This window comes from Hyla sarda, chromosome 8, assembly GCF_029499605.1.
Source record: "Hyla sarda isolate aHylSar1 chromosome 8, aHylSar1.hap1, whole genome shotgun sequence".
NCBI lineage: Eukaryota > Metazoa > Chordata > Amphibia > Anura > Hylidae > Hyla > Hyla sarda.
The window spans coordinates 56,144,174-56,165,667 of NC_079196.1; the positions used below are offsets into that span (position 1 = coordinate 56,144,174).

The 21,494-nt window shown below is 39.7% G+C and overlaps 1 protein-coding gene across 10 annotated transcripts in view; it reads right to left on the reverse strand.

The window, feature by feature from the left end:
• The window catches only part of LOC130285427 (dynein axonemal heavy chain 11-like), a 523,820-nt gene that overhangs the window by 351,932 nt on the left and 150,394 nt on the right, over window positions 1-21,494 (reverse strand). For all 10 annotated transcript variants that reach the window (XR_008847325.1, XM_056536793.1, XM_056536797.1 and 7 more), the window contains 4 exons: window positions 20,886-20,977; window positions 15,407-15,533; window positions 11,892-12,038; window positions 7,577-7,810 (listed from right to left, as the gene is read on the reverse strand). Coding sequence is in view for 9 of the 10 variants with exons in the window: in XM_056536793.1 (XP_056392768.1) it covers window positions 7,577-7,810; window positions 11,892-12,038; window positions 15,407-15,533; window positions 20,886-20,977 (600 nt within the window). In the remaining variant the exon portion in view is untranslated. The remainder of the gene's footprint in view (window positions 1-7,576; window positions 7,811-11,891; window positions 12,039-15,406; window positions 15,534-20,885; window positions 20,978-21,494) is intronic.

The following is a 21,494-nucleotide window of genomic DNA, read 5'->3' on the forward strand; positions in this document are numbered from 1 at the left end:
GATGAGATAAAACATGCAAGACCCTGCAGCCACTTCTGGCACAATAGTCAGCAATCCAACAAAAACCTCCAGCAAATCGCCAGGATCAAGCAAGGCCCTGGGACTCTTCCAAGATTAAAAGGTATTATTACCTATAATGCAACACGTTTCGCAGTATTCCGCTTCATCAGGCATATTGGGAACAAGGTAGGTCAGTGGTATTTATATGACAACCTTAACCCTTACATAGACATACAAAAGTATACAGAAGTATGTAAACAATACAAAAAAGCATATACATGCAAAACTGTTAAAATTCATGAAATCCACAGCATTTCAACATACATAAAGCACAAGAACCATCACATGCTAACGTGCGTTTTCAATTGTCTCATTTAAATCGTTTGGAAAGAGTGTGTCAAGTGTAAACATCCAAAAAGATTCTCTATTGATCAATTTTTGGAATCTATTAGGTACATAAGAAGGTATAGTTTCAATGATAAATAAATTTAAAACAGCAAAGTTGCTATCATGTTTAAGTGATAAGTGGCGGGACACGCTGTGTAGCATGTAACGGTTCTTCACATTTGATATGTGATTATTCATGCGGGACTGCACCATCTGAACAGTGCAGCCCACATATTGAAGACCGCATGAACAAGAAAGAAGATAAATTGCATACATACTGTCAACAGTTACTAAAAACGTTAATAGAATATATATATTTTTAAATATTGGAAATAAAAGAACATTTAAACCTAGTTTTGTTGCATGGGAAGGTACCCTTCTCTACAACACTGCTTGTGCCAGTTGTGTTACTCAAATTGTCATTTTTTAAGCTACTGGGGGGCAATTAAATTTCGCAGGTTCATAGACCTGCAAAATGTAACCCCAGGCTGAGCATGGAGAGGATCACCCAATACAGGGTCATCCTTTTAAATGGACCAGTCTTTACAAGAAATCGCTTGATATCGTTCGCAGCACAATTAAAATTAGTGATGAAATTATATCCATATTTATTAGCGTTTTCCTGTCCATTATTCATGTTCTGTGGTGAAGACTGGGGTTTAGGGGATACCAGGTCAGATTGTTGTTTGTTCTTTACTTTATTAAAAGCCTGTGACCGTATGGAGCTGTTGAATTCGAGTAAACTATTAATATCCACTGGTTTTAAAAAAAAAGTTTGAGTATTGATTCCCCCCAAAGAATCCTTTCTAATCAGCAAGTCTAAAAATTATATCTCAGTAGATGAACAATGAGTGAATTTAAGGCCCCACTTGGTTTTATTGAGCAAGTCTACAAAACATAAGCCTGTTGTAATGATCCAGTCCAAATAATAAACAAATAGTCAATAAATCGCCTATAAAAGGCGATAAATTGACTAAAACCGGGAGACTGTGCGATATGTAGGGACTCAGGGGCGAATCGAGTCCCCATCGCACAGCCTCTCATCTGTCTGTAAATAATGTCATTAAACAAAAACACATTGTCTTCAAGGATAACGTGCATAGTATTAATCAAAAATGTTGCCTGAACAGAAAAAAAAAATTAATATCCATAGAAAAAGTGTCTTTGATAGCCTGTAACCCAAATATATTTGATAATGTTAGAATACAATGCACAGACATCAAGGGTGAGAAATAAAAAATCAGGAGGGAAGGTGACACTACTAATTTCCCTAATCAACTGTGTAGAATCTTTGAGATAGTACAAACGGTTGTAAAAACAAATCTATATAGTGTGATAAATTACCAGTAAGTGACCCTATACCAGAAATAATAGGGCGACCTGGTGGATTAATTAAAAACTTGTGCAATTTTGGTAAATAATAAAAATTGGTAAACAATAACTTTTTAACTAACAAAAAATCTTGTTCCATTTTGTTTAACAATGATAAATCTATAGCACTCCTGATTAGTTTGTTATGTTCCAAAAAAAATAAAGGGGATGGGTCTTCACATAGGACTTCATAATAGTCTTGATCAGAAAGGATTCTGAGGGTTTCATCAATATAAGCTGGCTTCTCCAAAATCGCAACGTCACCCCCCCCTGTTAGCGGGGTGGACTATTATTTTAGAATTATTTTATTATTCCCCCACAGTTATTTAACCTACTATTTATCCCAATATTCATCATGTTAAAGTTGTTCCACCCTCATCCTTCTATCCCATCCATCATAAGGGCCCAAATATTGACACATTTTATTCCCTTGTTTCCAAAGAGTTGTGTGCCTTACGGGGTGTGTGGAACTTTGGAAAATTAAAGGACAATCCCTCTAAGGGTGAAAGACGAGCCATTAAGATTTGCAAAATAATTCTAAAATAATTGTCTGCCCCGCTGACAAGGCGGGCGGTGTTGCGATTGTGGAGAGGTCAGCTTATACTGGTGAAACCCTCAGAATCCTTTCTGATCAAGACTATTATGAAGTCCTATGCGAAAACCCATCCCCTTTATATTTTTTCAAAGATAACAAAGTAATCAGGAGTGCTATAGATTTAAGATAAAAGGAACGAGATTTTTTGTTAGTTAAAAATTATTGTTTACCGATGTTTTATTATTTTCCAAAATTGCACAAGTCTTTAATTAATCCACCAGATTGCCCTATTATTTCTGGTGTAGGGTTCCTTACTAGTAATTTATCACACTATATTGATTTGTTTGTACAACTGTTTGTATTACAGTTACCTTCCTATCTAAAAGATTCTACACAGTTGATTAGGGAAATTAGTAATGATTTTTTATTTCTCACCCTTGATGTCTGCGAATTGTATTCTAACATTATCAAATCTATTGGGTTACAGGCTATCAAAGACACTTTCTATGGATATAAATTTTTCTTCTGTTCAGGCAACATTTTTGATTAATACTATGTATGTTATCCTTGAAGACAATGTGTTTTTGTTTAATTACATTATTTACAGGCAGATGAGAGGCTGTGCGATGGGGACTCGATTCGCCCCTAGCTATGCTAATTTGTTGATGGGGTGTTTTGAGTCCCTACTTGTTGCACAGTCTCCCGCTTTTAGTAAATTTTTCACCTTTTATAGGCGATTTATTGACGATTTGTTTATTATATGGACTGGATCTTTACAACATTCTTTTGATTTTGTAGATTTGCTCAATAAAAACAGGGGCCGGAGCAGCGTGACGTCATGGCTCCGCCCCTCATGACAACACAGCCCGTCCCCTTAATGCAAGTCTATGGCAGGGGGCGGGACGAACGCCACACCCCCTCCCATAGACTTGTATTGACGGGGGCATGCCGTGACGTCACGAGGGGCGGAGCCGTGACGTAACGATGCTCCGGCCCCTGTATCGCCCGTCATTACGTGCAGAGCGATCTCGCTCTGCGCAGTAATGATAGCGGGGTGCTGCAACGGCGATCCCCGGGGTCCCCAGCAGCGGGACCCCGGCGATCTGACATCTTATCCCCTATCCTTTGGATAGGGGATAAGATGTCTAGGGGCGAAGTACCCCTTTAAATTCATTCTCCATTGTTCATCTACAGAGATAGATTTTTCAGACTTGCTGATTAGAAAGGATTCTTTGGGGGAATCAATATTCAAACTTTTTTTTAAGCCAGTGGATATTAATAGTCTACTCGTATTAAACAGCTCGCATTATCCAAAATGGATCCGCAATGTGTCCTATGGGCAATATTTGCGGATCCAGAAAAATTGTACTCTGTTTGAAGATTTTTCCAAACTATCTCTAATTCTACGTGACCGTTTTTTTTAGAAAAGGGTTACCTCCCGACCATAGTTTCACAGGCTTTTAATAAAGTAAAGAACAACAATCTGACCTGGTATCCCCTAAACCCCAGTCTTCACCACAGAACATGAATAATGGACAGGAAAACTCTAATAAATATGGATATAATTTCATCACTAATTTTAATTGTGCTGAGAACGGTATCAAGCGAATTCTTGGAAAATACTGGTCCATTTTAAAGGATGACCCTGTATTGGGTGATCTTCTCCATGCTCAGCCTGGGGTTACATTTTGCAGGTCTATGAACCTGCGAAATATAATTGCCCCCAGTAGATAAAAAAAATGACAGTTTGAGGAACACAACTGATAGTTGATGAGCAGTGCCGTAGACAGTGTGGTCCCACATGAATAAGCACAGATCAAATGTGAAGGACCATTACATGCTACACAGCGTCTCCCACAACTTATCACTTAAACATGATAGCAACTTTGATGTTTTAAATGTATTTATCATTGAAACTATACCTTCTTATGTACCTAATAGATTACAAAAATTGATCAATAGAGAATCTTTTTGGATGTTTACACTTGACACACTCTTTCCGAGCGGTTTAAATGAGGCCATTAAAGACACACGTTAGCTGTTAGCATGTGATGGTTCTTGTGCATTATGTATGTTGAATCGATGTGGATTTCATGTATTTTAAAATTTTTGTATTTATGTGCTTTTTTGTATTGTTTATATACTTCTGTATACTTTTGTATGTCTATGTAAGGGTTAATGGTGTCATATAAATACCACTGACCTCCCTTGTTCCCAATATGCCTGATGAAGCGGAATACCGCAAAACGCATTGCATTATAGGTAATAAATCCTTTTAATCTTGGAAGAGTCCCAGCACCTTGCTTGATCCTGACGATTTGCTGGAGGTGTTTGTTGGATTGCAGAATAGGGTCTGAACATTTTAGTGAAAACATATTGGACTGGTGAGCTGGATGTTTTTTCTCTGTACATATGACCCCCTATATGCACCCCTGGCCTGCTGGAGCAATGCCAAAACTAAGGTTGTGTGTCATTCATTGTTTAATAAGTAGTTCTGTCTCCACACTTACCGGTAGTTATAACATGAAAATATCACTGGTGGGCTAGTGGTTTATTAAATTATTTACCTAGTGATGTCATGATAAATCATCATTATAATACTAATATAAATTAGTTCATCAAACAATGCAAAGGAAATACAAAGGAGTAGTCCAGTTTTGAAAAATCTCTCCTCTAACTGCAGGATATAGAATCAGTGTCAGATCATGAGGGGTCCGACTGCTGAGTCCGACACTTATTTCCTATGCTTTGGATAGGAGATACATTTTCCTAAACTGGATAACTCCTTTAATATCATGCCTCTTTCTGAAATTCTTTAGTAAACCTCCAAATTACTCTAGCCTACCATGCATATTTAGGGTTAATAAGAAAAAAAATAGCCTAGGGTGGTAACAGAGTTGATAAGTAAGATTCTTAACTTTTTACTTTTCATAGGATGGTTACATTATCTAGCATTATGAACTGTGTAGCCATCCACTGGACTATTATATGTGATACAAGTAGCAATTCAAGCACAGGAGTCTAGTGCCATAAAACAGGAAAGGTAACTGCAGTCTACATAACCTGTCTTTACTGATATTCCAAGAATCAGGATTGTGATCAAGGTACAGTGATAAAGATTCTATATCCAGCGCACCTCGGTAAATGGACAAATGCACAAAACCACACTGGCTGGGTGTCTAATACGTACAGTGACCCCCCGACCTACGATGGCCCCGACATACAATCATTTCAAGATACGATGGCCTCTCAGAGGCCATGGCATGTTGAAGGCTGCATTAACATACGATGCTTTTGTATGTCGGTCATCGCATAAACGGCTATCCTTCAGCGCAGACTTCTTCACCTGCCCCCGGATAGCCGTTTACGGTGCCCCGTGTGGTCTGCTGACAATCACTTACCTGTCCTCGGGGCTCTGGCGCGTCCTCTTCGGGATCCTCTGCATCGTCGGCGCTCTCCATCGTTGTCATCACGTCGCTGCGCACGCCGTCCCCTCATCCAATAGGAGCGGCGTGCATAACAACGTGATGGCGGCGACGGAGAGCGAGGATGCCGGGGAAGCAGAGGCCTTGCCGGAGCGTCGGGGACACGGCGACAGCGATGGACGGCGACATCCAGGGCAGCGTTGATGAGCGGTGACAGTCCGTAGCGGCTGGGACAGGTGAGTACAACCTTTAATACCAGTGGTCTTCAACCTGCGGACCTCCAGATGATGCAAAACTACAACTCCCAGCATGACCGGACAGCCGCTGGCTCTCCGGGCATGCTGGGTGTTGTAGTTTTGCAACATCTGGAGGTCCGCAGGTTGTAGACCACTGTCCTATACTTTACATTGCACGGATCCCTCAACATACGATGGTTTCAACAAATGATGGTCCATTTGGAACGGATTACCATAGTATGTTGAGGAACCACTGTAGCGGAAAAACAAAGATTCTAATCCAGAAAACCTTCTGCTTTTTTAAAATCCTTTAAAAGTAGTACAACAAGCCAGAGGATGAAATGTGTGTTAAAAAGTGCTTGTCGCTCTAAACGTGTTTAGATGAAGGTACAATAACTGAGTACACTGGTCTGTGGTACTGCTTAAAGGAGTACTCCAGTGAAAAAAAACTTCTTTTTTTAAATCAACTGGTGCCAGAAAGTTAAACATATTTGTAATTTACTTCTATTAAAAAATCTTAATCCTTCCTGTACTTATTAGCTGCTGAATACTACAGCAGAAATTATTTTCTTTTTGAAACACAGAGCTGTCTGCTGACATCACGAGCACAGTGCTCTCTGCTGACATCTCTGTCCATTTTAGGAACTGTCCAGAACAGCATATGTTTGCTATGGGGATTTCCTTTTACTCTGGACAGTTCCTAAAATGGACAGAGATGTCAGCAGAGAGCACTGTGCTCGTGATGTCAGCAGACAGCTCTGTGTTTCAAACGGAAAAGAATTTCCACTGTAGTATTCAGCAGCTAATAAGTATAGGAAGGATTAAGATTTTTTTAATAGAAGTAATTTACAAATCTATTTAACTTTCTGGCACCAGTTGATAAAAAAAAAAAAAAAAAAAAAGTATTTCACTGGAGTACCCCTTTAATAAGATGGATGTTTTAGGAGTGCTGGATCAGAATCTCTGTTACCCATAGGTAAATCTTTCCTGCATATAGACATATAATACTGAGATCACTTAGTCTACCTTTAGACATAGGGGTGGATAAATCGGAGACTTCTAACAGGATCTGCAGATTAAAAGAACGGCGCTGGCAGGAACAACCACAGATAAGATATATGGTTTAATTTAAAACAATGCAACGCGTTTCACCGCGCATATGCGGTGAAACTCGTTGTATTGTTTTAGATTAAACTGTATATCTTACCTGTGGTTGTTCCCTCCAGCGCCATTCTTTTAACCTGCAGCTCCTGTTAGAAGTCTCGATTTATCCATTCTTATTCAGAAGGAGGGCTGCGGACGGAACCTTTTTACCTCATTCATTTCATTGTTGTGTGTGTGTTCACACAACCACTTGCGGTAAGCACAATTTCCCTTATTTCGGGTCTTCACTATGGATCGCCTGTTTGTACTTTGTTTCTAGTTTAGACATACGGGTGACATTTTTTTTTGCAGATTTTCTGCAGCTGATTTTGCTTCCTATTGACTTCAATGGGTAGGAGAATAAGCAGCAGCAAATACGCAGGGAAATATGGCACGTGTAACCCTACCCTAAATGAGATATCTAAATAAGAATCCCAAAGACTGGTGAATTGTAGCAGAGTGCATACAGGAATCCCTACCTGCTTGCGATTGTAATCTTTCAGGGCATTTTCAAAACCTTCCTCAAGCCTTTGAAAAACTATTTCCACATCAGTTGCCCACCATATCTGACAGGCGGTGAGCGAGACCTGTGCAGAGTAGTCAAAGAGCCACTGATCCCGAAGCTTATCCTCATATGCTGCCACAGCTTCCATGATTTCTTGCTGAACTGTTGACTTCATGGTGTCTTCTAGAAGCCGAAGCCAGTTCTCAGCCTTAAATGAATGGAGTAAGTCAGCCTTTAGAGTCTATGAAATTACATGACATAACAATAATGAAAGAAATTTAGGATTCCTATGTACGGATAGATTTACATGAATTTTTGCTTTTAAAGGGGTACTCTTTAAAAGTTAAATTTAACTCTCTGCTGACCTCTGCTGTCTATTTTAGGAATTGTCCAGAGCAGGAGAAAATCCCCATAGCAAACATGCTGCTCTGGACATTTCCTAAAATGGACAGCAGAGGTCAGCAGAGAGCACTGTGGTCATGACATCAGAGGAAATGCATTTCTTTTTTGGATTTCTCTTTAGTATACAGCCCTTAAAAAGTACTGGAAGGATTAAGATTTTTAGAAGTCATTTACAATTCTGTTTAACTTTCTGGCACCAGTTGTTTAAAAAAAAAAAAAAAGTTTTCCACGGGAGTACCCCTTTAAGACTAAGATGATGGGAGGTGCTGAGCTACATTTGCTGATACAGAGCAACAAATTCCCTTCATAGCCATAGAGTTAAAATACATAATTCTGGCTCCCTACAGCTACCACTAGAGAGCCACTAAGGAGCATTTACTACATATAACGTATTCATTAAAATAGTAGTGTGTTAAAATTACTCCTCAAACATAATGCTTGTATGTATTTTACAGACATCATGCCACAGGATCATTGTGCAGTTGGTGGCACTATTGTACACTGCTCTGTAATAATGCATGTAGCTGCAGACTACTTACAGGGCATAATGTTGGGTGTTTCTTTTAGAACTGAAGTCCTGCCTTGGAATGTTGTCTTCCATATAATATATAAAATTTTAAAACACTATGGCCTTGATTTACTAAGAGCGGAGTGTAGGTTTTGTTGTGTTTTTTGCTGTTCCGACCTATATTTTGATTCTGATTCTGTCAGGTTCTTGCGACAGAATTTAGGCGCAAAACCAGACAAAAAGAGTAGGAATCCTGTTAGTAAATGAGGGCCTATGTCTTTATAATTACATTTTTTATTGTAAAGATTAAGATGAATTGGAGGCACTACTGAGCATTCTCTGTGACCTTTTTACAGGTCATTATACAGGAAGTGAGAGGCTAAGCTCTGTCGTGAATGGTAGTGGATCCAGTGTCTTAGTTTTAAGCCTAGTGGACAGAATGGGAAATGCAAGATTTCAGGATAACATATAGATTGTAAATTCATTTTTTGACGACACATTCCCTTTGATAAATGCTGATACACCCTTTATACAGCAGTCATTAGTAAGCTCTACTCTAGAGCCATATTTACAAAGAATATTTTGTAGAATAATGGCTGCACAGGACATGGGTCGAGCATCTGGTTGTTAGGCACAGTAAGGCACCCATAATCGAAGACAGAAACAGTATTTTACCATTTCTGCCTTTCTGACTGCTCTGCAAAATCTGCTTACATAATTGCTCTTTATGCAATAGGTCCCAGTGATCATGTGATTGCTAATTGACAGGTCACATAACCATACTGTTGGGTCTAACACATCTGAAAAAATAAAGTAAAAGCAAAAAAATGAAAACAAAAAAACATAATAAAGAATATAAAAAACAATACACAATACACTATACACAATACACAAAGCTATGCCCCTTGACCTTAGCAATGGCATTCTATACATCAAAAGACCCAATGGACATGGCAGGAAAAAGAAAATTTCATTGTAGGGTTTGTACTATTAAAATTTTACTTTTACTTTTATCATACAAATGACCAATATTGTTAAAGAAAAGCTCTTGCTATTTGGAAAAGTATATAAGTAAATACATGAATAAATATTAAACTATTTATTAAAACAAAAAAAATATTTTTAAAGGGGTTATCAGCAGAGAGCTATGTGTTCCAAAAAGAAAACAGCTAATAAGTACTGGAAGGATTAAGATTTTTTAATAGAAGTCGTTTACAAATCTGTTTAACTTTCTGGCACCAGTTGATTTAAAAAAAAAAAAAAAAAGGTTTTCCACCAGAGTACCCCTTTAATAACCTAAACAATTTAAAAAAAAGTTATAGTTCTTATCCCGGCCGTTACTACTCATGTGTAGGATTTCCTACTATACCCGAAAGCAGTCTTCAGCGCTGCTTCATTATATTGCTAATAGATGGTAGGCATGAACATGCCTACAACCTTACTCCAGTGCTGCTCCGGACTTAAGCGCCGAAGACCGCTTCCGGGTATAGTAGGAAATCCCACACATACGCAGTATCGGCCGGGATTCGAAGGAGAGTGTAAGACATTATATGAATATTCATTAGCCGGGCGGTGCTGCAGGCCGGGCGGCGGTTACATCACAGTGTCAGATGAAGGCAGTAACCCCGCCTGTGCCAGTTAGCTGCTAATTTAAATATACAGAAAAACTGCTATAACGGGCAAACGGCGCAGCGCATATGGCCAAGGTAGGACTCAAAATGTTCAGCATCTCCCGCACTATCCATCGGTACCTGTGGATAGTGCGGGAGAAAACATATGACAGTTTTCCTTTAAAGGGGTATTCTGGGCAAAATGATCTTATCCAAAGGATAGGGATAAGAGGATTGATCGCGGGGGGGCCCTCATTACATCACGTCTCCAGTCCCGGAAACCCAGAGGTTTCCGAAACTGGAGACTCAGCCCCGCATAGAATGCGGGTGTTGCAGGGAGATAGCGGTGGTCCCAGCAGCGGGCCCTCCCTATGATCAGACATCTTATCCTCTATTTGGATAGGGGATAAGATGTTTTTGCCCAGAATACCCCTTTAAAGGGGTACTCTGGTGGAAAACCAATTTTTTTAAATCAACTGGTGCCAGAAAGTTTAACAGATTTGTAAATGACTTCTATTTAAAAATCTTAATCCTTCCAGTACTTATCAGCTGCTGTATGCTCCACAGGAAGTTCAATTTCTTTCTGGAGTTCTTTTCTGTCTGACCACAGTACTCTCTGCTGACACTTCTGTCTGTATCACAAACTGTTCAGAGTAGAAGCAAATTCCCATAGCAAACATATCCTGCTCTGGACAGTTCCTCATGCAGACAGAGTTGTCAGCAGAGAGCACTGTGGTCAGACAGAAAAGAACTCCAAAAGAAATGCAACTTCCTGTGGAGTATACAGCAGCTGACAAGTACTGGAAAGTTTAAGATTTTTAAATAGACGTCATTTACAAATCTGTTTAACGTTCTGGTACCAGTTGATTTGAAAAAAAAATTTTATACCGGATTTTAACAAAAAAAAAAATATTTTTTTGTCACATAACGCCCACATGAAGGAATCCAGGATCCGTATTTTTTGTTACATAACGCCCACATGTCAACCAAAATGGCAACTTATATAAGATCAGATTCCCAGGACTATTTTCATTCCCACTTTTGCCATTGGAAAAGGGGCTTTACAAATCTGTTTAACGTAATTTACAAATCTGTTTAACGTTCTGGTACCAGTTGATTTGAAAAAAATTGTTTTATACCGGATTTTAACAAAAAATATATATATATTTTTGTTACATAACGCCCACATGGAGGAATCCAGGATCCGTATTTTTTGTTACATAACGCCCACATGTCAACCAAAATGGCAACTTATATAAGATCAGATTCCCAGGACTATTTTCATTCCCACTTTTGCCATTGGAAAAGGGGGTTCTCCCCGAAACGCGTCAGGCCCTGCTCAGAGACATAATTTTATTACCGACTATGGGGGAGATTTATCAAAACCTGTGCAGGGGAAGAGTGGTGCAGTTGCCCATAGCAACCAATCAGATTGCTTCTTTCATTTTCCACAGGCCTCTTTAGAGGCCTGTGGAAAATGAAAGAAGCAATCTGATTGGTTGCTATGGGCAACTGCACCACTCTTCCTCTGCACAGGTTTTGATAAATCTCCCCCTATATTGGCAATATAGCACATGATAAAAAATAAAGCACATTATATTTAGATACCAGCCACATCTCCCATCTCATTTTTTCTCACACACACACTAGCACAAAATACTAACTGTGCCTAGAGGGCTGAATTTCTCGATTTTATTACTTGATTCTTACTTATGAAAGTTCATGTAAGAGATATAAGAGAGGCATAATGCATTATTCTACAATATTACCTGGCCAGTACACACGCATGGTTTGTTAAAGTACACGGACTCCCCTTCTCTGCTGTACATTCCTACAGCCGTCTTGCACCCGTAATCTTCATCTTCAAATTTTAAATCAGCCACATTGTCAAAAACCTTCAGGAAGTGTCTCATCACCTGGATTGACGCATAAAAAATTTGAACCAATGGACCCCCTATTAATTATATGAACAGTACTCATGGGGTTGCATACAAAATAAAATATGACCAATTTGATGTATTAGATGATGACGAATAGGAAATACATTGTAGGTAAGAAATATCAGCTTTTATGAAGTTAATACATAGTACAACCCATACATGGGCAAATAACCAAGTAAACAGAGCATACTCACTTTTATCTACATTCTAAACTAAGTGTTTCTAATAATTGAGCAAAAAAATTCCAGGGGGCAGAGAAAGGGCGAGTAAATAAAATAAAAATAAAAATAATTTTAACCCTCCGGTTGCTCCTGGTAAAGCCAAAGCTGTATTTGCCATTTGGCACTAGAGGACCTGTGCCTAGGGTGGCAGTGTTGAGGTGGGCAGAACTTCAGTGAGTAAAAAAAAAAATGATAAAAACTTTTGGTTGAATCCACATCAGTTGCTACATAATTTACCTAGAGATGTGCAGCTGCAGCCGCTCCTGTTGTGGATTTGTGATTTCACCAATTTCTGTATATAAAGGTGAGGTCCACATAAAATCTGCATGCAACTGATGTGTTTTTGCTACTTACTTGTGACGGATCTGCATGAAAAAATTCTCTATCACTCTGTATTCAGTCTAAGTGCCTAGAGCAGGACAATTTGTAAGCACAGCCTTGGCTACAGTGCCACTGCCGCTCCAGAGTCCCCAGTAGAAGTGCCCCAGTAATGTCACATAGAACACATGCAACCACGGGATATCCATTAGCCCAGAGTTTTCAGTTATAACTATTATTGGCAAATCTTCATAAAAGCCTACATACTGAATGATCCTCATAAATGGTGTGATAGCTTTATTAAATTTTGAGTCTGTGTCTATCTCTGTTTAACCCCTTAAGGACCAGGGGTTTTCCTTTTTTGCGCTTTCATTTTTTCCTCATTACCTTTAAAAAAAATCACAATTCTTTAAATTTTGCATCTAAAAATCCATATGATGGCTTATTATTTGCGCCACCAATTCTACTTTGTAATGACATCAGTCATTTTACTCAAAAATCTACGACGAAACGGAAAAAGAAATCATGTGCGACAAAGTTGAAGAAAAAACACAATTTTGTAAATTTTGGGGGCTTCCGTTTTTACGCAGTAAATTTTTCGGTAAAATTGACACCTTTTCTTTATTCTGTAGGTCCATATGATTAAAATGATACCCTACTTATATAGGTTTGATTTTGTCGGACTTCTGGAAAAAATCATAACTACATGCAGGAAAATGGATACGTTTAAAATTGTCATCTTCTGACCCCTATAACTTTTTTATTTTTTCGTGTATGGGGCGGTATGAGGGCTCATTCTTTTCCCCTGTGATCTGAAGTTTTTAGAAGTACCATTTTTGTATTGATCAAACTTTTAATCGCTTTTTATTAATGTTTTCATGATATAAAAAGTGACCAAAAATACACTATTTTGGACTTTGGAATTTTTTTGAGCATACGCCATTGACCATGAGGTTTAATTAACAATATATTTTTATAATTCGGACATTCCCGCACGCAGCGATACCACATGTTTATTTTTATTTAGACTGTTTTAAAAAAAAAGGGAAATGGGGGGTGATTCAAACTTTTATTAGGGAAGGGGTTAAATGATCTTTATGAACTTTTTTTTCACTTTTTTTAAAAATGTTATAGCCCCCCTAGGGGGCTATAACACTGCACACACTGATCTTTTACATTGATCAATGGTTTCTCATAGTAAACCATTGATCGATGATTCTGCTGCTTGATTGCTCATGCCTGGATCTCAGGCACTGAGCAGCCATTCGGCGATCGGACACCAGCTGTTCTACAGCTGTTCGGGATGACGCAATTTCACCGCGGCGGTCCCGAACAGCCCCCTGAGCTAGCCGGGGGTAATTTAGTTTCACTTTAGAAGTGGCGATCAACTTTGAACGCCGCATCTAAAGGGTTGATAGCGCGCGGCACTGATCACGATGCTATTAGTGACGGGTCCTGGCCATTGTTAGAGGCCGGGCCCGACCCACTATGACGGCTTGGCCCCACGTTATAAAAAGGGAAAGGACCCAGGACATACAGGTACGCCCTTGGTCCTTAACAGGTTAAAATTAAGAGAAGAGTGGCTCAAATTTGCTTTAGTCCAATAAAGTCCCCAATCTGGAAGTTTAGATTTTTGGGGCAGTCAATGCTAAAGACCATATGCTAAAGATATATTGAAAACCTGTTCAGAGGAAAAGTTGGCCAGTTGCCCAAAGCAACCACTCAGCTCGCTTCTTTCATTTTTTAACAAGGCCTCTTCAAAATGAAAGAAACAATCTGATTGGTTGCTATGGGCAACTTTTCCTTTGCACAGGTTTGGATAAATCTCCCCTTATAAACCAGAATCAAGATTCAGCTTCTTGTTCTTGGTTTTAAGAATGGCAAAGTTCACTTTACGGGCCGGGGCACCAGGATGAATGCTGAACCCGATCTCATTATATGATACTGTTGCTTAGCCTATCGCCAACCGAGGCAGAATACCAGCAATTAGCTGAGCGGCAGTGTGACATGTTGGGCACCAAAATCCGGAAAAAGACTGGAGTCAGAGGACAGGACAGCGATATAGGCGGCACCAGGGGAGCTTGGAAAGTAAGTTAAAGTTCATTATTTATATTCTGGCAACCGAGGCATAATGGAATGGATAAAAAAAATTAAGGGAGTTCTCCTTAAAAGGGAATCCATCAGCTTTATATCATGCTTGGAGCTGCAGACATGGGCAGGCAGCTGATAGGGAGATAAAACAAATAAAACCTGTCTCTTAGCTGATCGTTTTTGCAAGAGTGTAAAATCATGTTTTCCTTCTAAGCTCAATAGTTGTAGAGGTGGTGCTGAGCTGTGGAATGCGTGCCTCCTCCCTCACCCACCCTACTCTGCCCTTGATTAATATACAATGCTCAATGTTGAAAAAACAAATCCTGTACATCAATCATACAGGACAGGGATAGGTGGGGGATGGAGAAGACATGCATGCTGCAGCTCAGTCCAGCCTCAATGACTTTTGAAGGAAAATTTGATATTATTACTTTTGCGAACAGAAACCAGCTAAGAGACAGGTATCATGCCTTTTACCTCCTATCAGCTATTTGCCCATGTCTACAGCTCTGAGCATGCTATAGAGCTGACAGATTCCCTTTATTCACAATCAAGAGGAAACATAGTTAAATGCCAAAATCTACACAACAGACTGAGATTTTTACAGAATTTTGTCTCATACAGAATTTAGTAAATGGAAAGTAACATTTACTAGAATTATATACATTTTCATCCAGTAAGCTAACAATACATCCAAAGAACATTCATGGTCACCTGTTTAGGTTGTGTTCCTTTGGAGATTATCTCCAGTAAATCCATAGAGGAAACAAAGTAAAATCTTGGAAATCTAAGACATTTGGACTCCAGGTAATCTGCCAGCGACTTTTCACATAGCGTCAGCCTATGACAAAAAAATTGTGAAAATCCATTATTTTCCTCAAAGAGTATTGAAATATTTGTCAAATTTAAAGTTATCCCCTATCTATAGGACATATTACCCCCTGCTAAAGCCAGTGGGTTCATTCAACTTTTGTCTAGAGTATATGGGAACCTTAAGACCTCTAAAGGCACCCCTTCCGTAGGCTTGCATTGAGGGGCGGAGGCGTGAAGTCACACGCTCCGGGGACTGATTACAAACGGGGTGCCGCGTGCATGATCCCGGGGGTCCCCAGCGGCGGGACTTCCGCGATCAGATATCTTATCCCCTATCCTTTGGATAGGGGATAAGATTTGTAAGCACCGGAGAACCCCTTTAAGTAGGCTTCATTTCACACACCAGCTGTAAATTGATATATTTTTTACGTTTGTTTAGATATTCCTTTCTTTAATTACATGTTGATCTAAATTAGATTGTATGATTACAGTCATTTTGTCAATTTGCATATACTGATTAAGGCCGCTTTTAGACGACCTTCATACGGGAACATTGTAGCCTCTGTCTTGCAGCCACAATATCTGGACCTCCTGAGGTTTTGCTGAACCAAACCAAACCTGTTTATTTGGTGATCTAATTTCAGTGAGATCACAGCCGTAATTGCTATATGAATTCAGAGACTATTGTTTTTATCTCTAAATAACATAATTGCTCAATCTTTTTGTAAGAAAATGGAAGACAAACATGTCTGGATTTCTTGTAATTAAATAGAGCTAAAAAAAAAAAAATCTTTATATGTACTTTAGTCATTTATGCCTTTTGGCTTTTGCACTTGTCCTATTTCTAGAAGTACTAACTACTAACACAATGCCAAGTGCAGACTTGTAGTGCTGAAGATCCCCAATGCTAGCCTTAAAAGATAGTCACCTATATACAAATATTTTGTAAAACTAAAAGGTGAATTGTGTTATGGAGAACGGAATCTGCATTCTCATATCCGATTAAAACCTTAGCTAATTTACCTTTAATATGAGACTGAAAAGGTAATGACCCATAAAATTTCGGCTCTCTGTAAAAATTGGTTGCACAAGTCTCATTTGTTACAAGATAAATTGCAATCATTTGTTATCCTTTAATTAAACCATTTTTTATTTGCACATATATTACTGCACACGTTCTGTAGTGTAGTGTAGTGTTGCTGCACTGGGCACTGTGGCATTCAGAATTTTATAACAATAAGTTGAAAAAAAAAAATGAACCTCACCTCATATGATGTGTATCTAGTTTTATGGCTAGGAACAGTAGTTAAAAATAAATTTAAAAAAATCCTGCACGGACACTGTCATCATACACAAAGCAGTCCCTGTCCACAATGAGGATCACAATCTAATTTCTCTATATCTCTCACACACATACTAGGGCATAGGAGGCCATTTAAGATATCATATGTGTTTTTACTGTTTACTACAAAACAAGAATTTAGGTGCACTACTGTGGTAGATGTAAACAATTACATTGACTAATCCTCAAAACTGATGTTAAAATTGAGACATTAGCCAGTATATCCTTATATGAAGGACATACCTGAGCCTGCACACCAACGCCAAGGTTTCTCAAGTGGCACAGGACCTAACATTAAACCTACCTGTGCATCATAAGCAAAACTAGCTGCCAGTGGGTAATTACGGCAGCATTACCGTATTTTTTGCCGTATAAGACGCACTTTTTCTTCCCCAAAACTGGGGGGGAAAGTTGATGCGTCTTATAAGGCGAATACACACCTATCGCGGCGGTCCCAGCGGCCATCAACGGACGGGATTCACGGCTAATACAGGACATCACTGATTGCGGTGATGCCCTGTATTAACCCTTCAGACGCGGTGATCAAAACTGACCGCCACGTCTGAAGCGAAAATAACACTAACCCGGCTGTTCAGTCAGGCTGTTCGGGACCGCCGTGGTGAAATCGTGGCGTCCCTAACAGCTTACAGGACACCGGGAGACAGGGACGTGCACAGGTTGACTAGAAAGGGGGCTTGAGCCCCTGTCCTTTTGATATTCCTATTATAAGTGCCCTGGGCAGTCTGGCATCATTATGTGGGCATTTCTATAAATAATTATGAGAAGTGCCCCCTTTTTTTTTTGTTCAGCCCCTGCCCCCCAAAATGTCTATGCATGTCTCTGCCGGGAGGGACCTTACCTGCCTCCTCGGTGTCTGATCCATGCCGGGATCCCCTGCATGGCCGACGCTCTCCTTCAACGTCATCATGTCGTCGTCCTGTCGTCCAATAGGAGCGGTGTGCGTAGCGACATCATGGCGGCGACGGAGAGCGAGGATACCGGGCAGCAGAGACGTTCCGGAGCGACGGGGACACCCCGGGGACACGGCGACAGCGATGGAGGGCGACATCCAGGGCAGCGGTGACGAGCGGTGACGGGTCCAGAGCGGCGGGGACACGTGATTATTACCTCCTATACCAGTGGTCTTCAACCTGCAGACCTCCAGATGTTGCAAAACTACAACTCCCAGCATGCCCGGACAGCCGTTGGCTGTCTGGGCATGCTGGGAGTTGTAGTTTTGCAACATCTGAAGGTTCGCAGGTTGAAGATCACTGTCCTATACTTTACATTGTATTTGGTTCAGAATCTTTATATTCTAAATTTTTATCCTAAAAAATTAGGTGCGTCTTATATGCCAGAGCGGTAAGTCCGGCTCACAGACTGCTCCCGGGTTACCTCCAGTATGGCTGGGCACACATACAATGGAAGGTGGGAGAAAGGCTATAAGCCCCACCCAAGTTGGCTGATATGTTGCCGGCCTCACAGGTGCAAATTAATGCTACCTATAGTGATGATACAGGCACATTAGTATAAATTTTAACAACAAGAACAACAAAGATGTGGCCTAAAATGGCAGGAGGTGCTCAACCCCTAATGCAGTTGTGCATATATATTGGGGGAGCAGATTCTGCGCTTGTAGTGCGTTGCTAAGGGTGATCCCCAGCATAAAAATGCATACAATGAAGGATTGCTGCAGCAGACCACAAGTACCACAATGGCATCCTACACCAGATAAAAAGGTGTGGAGGTATAACACTTAGAATACTACAAGGTATGTTCTTCATCTAAGGATATACTGGCTAATGTCTCAATTTTAACATCAGTTTTGAGCATTAGCCAATGTCAATTGTTTACATCTACCACAGTAGTGCACCTAAATTCTTGTTTTGTATTATTCTAAGTGTTATACCTCCACACCTTTTTATCTGGTGTAGGATGCCATTGTGGTACTTGTGGTCTGCTGCAGGAATCCTCCATTATATGCATTTTATGCTGGGGATTGCCCTTAGCAACGGACCACAAGTGTAGGATCTGCTCCCCCAATATATATGCACAACCGCATTAGGGGTTGAGCACCTTCTGCCATTTGAGGCCACGTCTTTGTTGTTCTTGCTATTAAAATTTATACTAATGCGCCTTTATCATCACTATAGGTAGCATAGTGAGGCCGGCAAAATATCAGCCAACTTGGGTGGGGCTTATAGCCTTTCTCCCTCCTCCCACTGTATGTGTGCTCAGCCACACTGGAGGTAACCAGGGAGCAATCTGTGAGCCGGACTTAATGCTGCAGTAATTGCCCACTGGCCCCTGGTTTTGCTTATCACGCACAGGTAGGTTTAGTGTTAGGTCCCGCGCCATTTGAAAAACCTTGACGCTCAGGTATGCCCTTCATCTAAGGATATACTGGCTAATGTCTCAATTTTAACATCAGTTTTGAGGGTTAGTCAATGTTATTGTTTATATCTACCACAGTAGTGCACCCAAATTCCTGTATTGTATTATTCTAAGTGTTATACCTCCACACCTTTTTATCTGGTGTAGGATGCCAATGTGGTACTTGTGGTCTGCTGCAGGAATCCTCCATTGTATGCATTTTATGCTGGGGATCACCCTTAGCAACGGACCACAAGTGTAGGATCTGCTCCCCCGGTATATATGCACAACTGCATTAGGGTTGAGCACCTCCTGCCAATTGAGGCCACGTCTTTGTTGTTCTTGGTGTTTTTACTGTTTGCAACAAAAATAAAACACAGAAAACTAACATGTTACAATTGAAAAAGGGAATTCACTTCTTCAGTATATAAATGCCCCCTTTAGTAAAATGTCCTTTCTGTTTTGTTTTACCTGAAGACATATTAAAGGTCAATGTGATAGTAATCAACAGTATAATACGGAGCTTATTAAATGGGTACTCCGGTGGAAAACATTTTTTTTTTTAAATCAACTGGTACCAAAAAGTTAAACAGATCTGTAAATTTCTTCTATTAAAAAAATCTTAATCCTTCCAGTACTTATTAGCTGCTGTATACTACAGAGGAGATTCTTTTCTTTTTGGATTTCTTTTCTGTCTGTCCACAGTGCTCTCTGCTGACACCTCTGTCTATTTTAGCAACTGTCCAGAGCAGCATATGTTTGCTATGGGGATTTTTTCCTTCTCTGAACAGTTCCTGACATGGACAGAGGTGTCAGCAGAGAGCACTGTGGACAGACAGAAAAGAAATCCAAAAAGAAAAGAATTTCCTCTGTAGTATACAGCCGCTAATAAGTACTGGAAGGATTAAGATTTTTAATAGAAGTAATTTACAAATCAGGAATCACAATAGTGGAGAAAAGAATACTGGATATTTAATTCAAAGTCCAATGACATGGAGATGAAAATGAAAAGTTCATGCAGGAGAGCAGAGGCTTAGGCGTTCACCAGGCGACGGAGTCCATTTCACGCACAGAGGCGTGTCATCAGGCCCATCGTAGCAGTAGCATGTTGACGCCGGAAGTGGGGCAGCTGTACTTGTGGCGCAGGTCAGAGGGCAAGCACCAGAAACGGGAAGCTAACATGAGCAACATTACAGATATAAAAGAGAAGGTCTTTAGAATGTGGGTAGAGGCCTTCTTGCCAACTAGCTCATACCGGGCTTAATATAGCTTGATTTTCCAGTCTGGAGCTTGCGGGCAGTCTTATATGTGGCAGAGAGAGAGAGGATATATTATATACTGTTCAATTTGGGCATTAGTGTAATAGTAATATCAGGATATTGATATTTTTTTCGTCTTTTCTGTGCCTGTCTGGTTGTCCTTCATATAAGATCTCATCCACTAATTACTGTATGTATTTAGGAGATATTTAATAAAGATTGTAATTTTTATATGAGCATATGAACTCTTTTTTGTGGTATGCAGAATTTCTGCTGTGTGAACATAGCCTTAATTTATCACATAAAACATACAATAGAAGAAGGCATTAGGAAAAATGATTGTGAATGAAAAATTCACATGAGCAAATAATTTACCAGTATACCAGCAAACTATTCAAATACAAACCTTTTCTGAAGAGCCTCCAACTTTTCTAGCAATCCGGGCTCATTTGTGACCTCAGTGACTATATTGGTGCTGCTGATGCTTTCCATTAGTTCCTAAAATTAACATAAAATCATGGTTTATGATCCTTCCCTTTAACATATGTATCATTATATTTACATCATGCAAATATTCCGATTTACAGGAGAAATACTACAACAGGAATTTATAATATTTAAAACCAGGCTGCTTTCAACAAAGAGCAAATAGTTCAACTGTATAGGCCTTCCCAGTGTCAGATGCAATGAACAAGCCAAGTAAAGCCTAAATGATAAGACCTCAGGGCATTCTGTGATTGGCATGTTGGGATTCATTTCTATAGGAAGGGTTGGTCTTACTCCCTGTGATGTTTGGTGGTAAGAACCCATGTGATCTCTTCACTACCCGGTATTGGAGTTGTGATTCATATCAATGGGTATACCATAACAAAGAGAAGTATGCCAAGAAAGAGAAATCAACACTTTGTTATCAATAAAAACATCTATATTAATCATAGAATAATATAAAAAAAAATACTGAATACCCTTACAATCAATAAAAATAAATAAAATATTTTAACCCAAGGCTCTAACT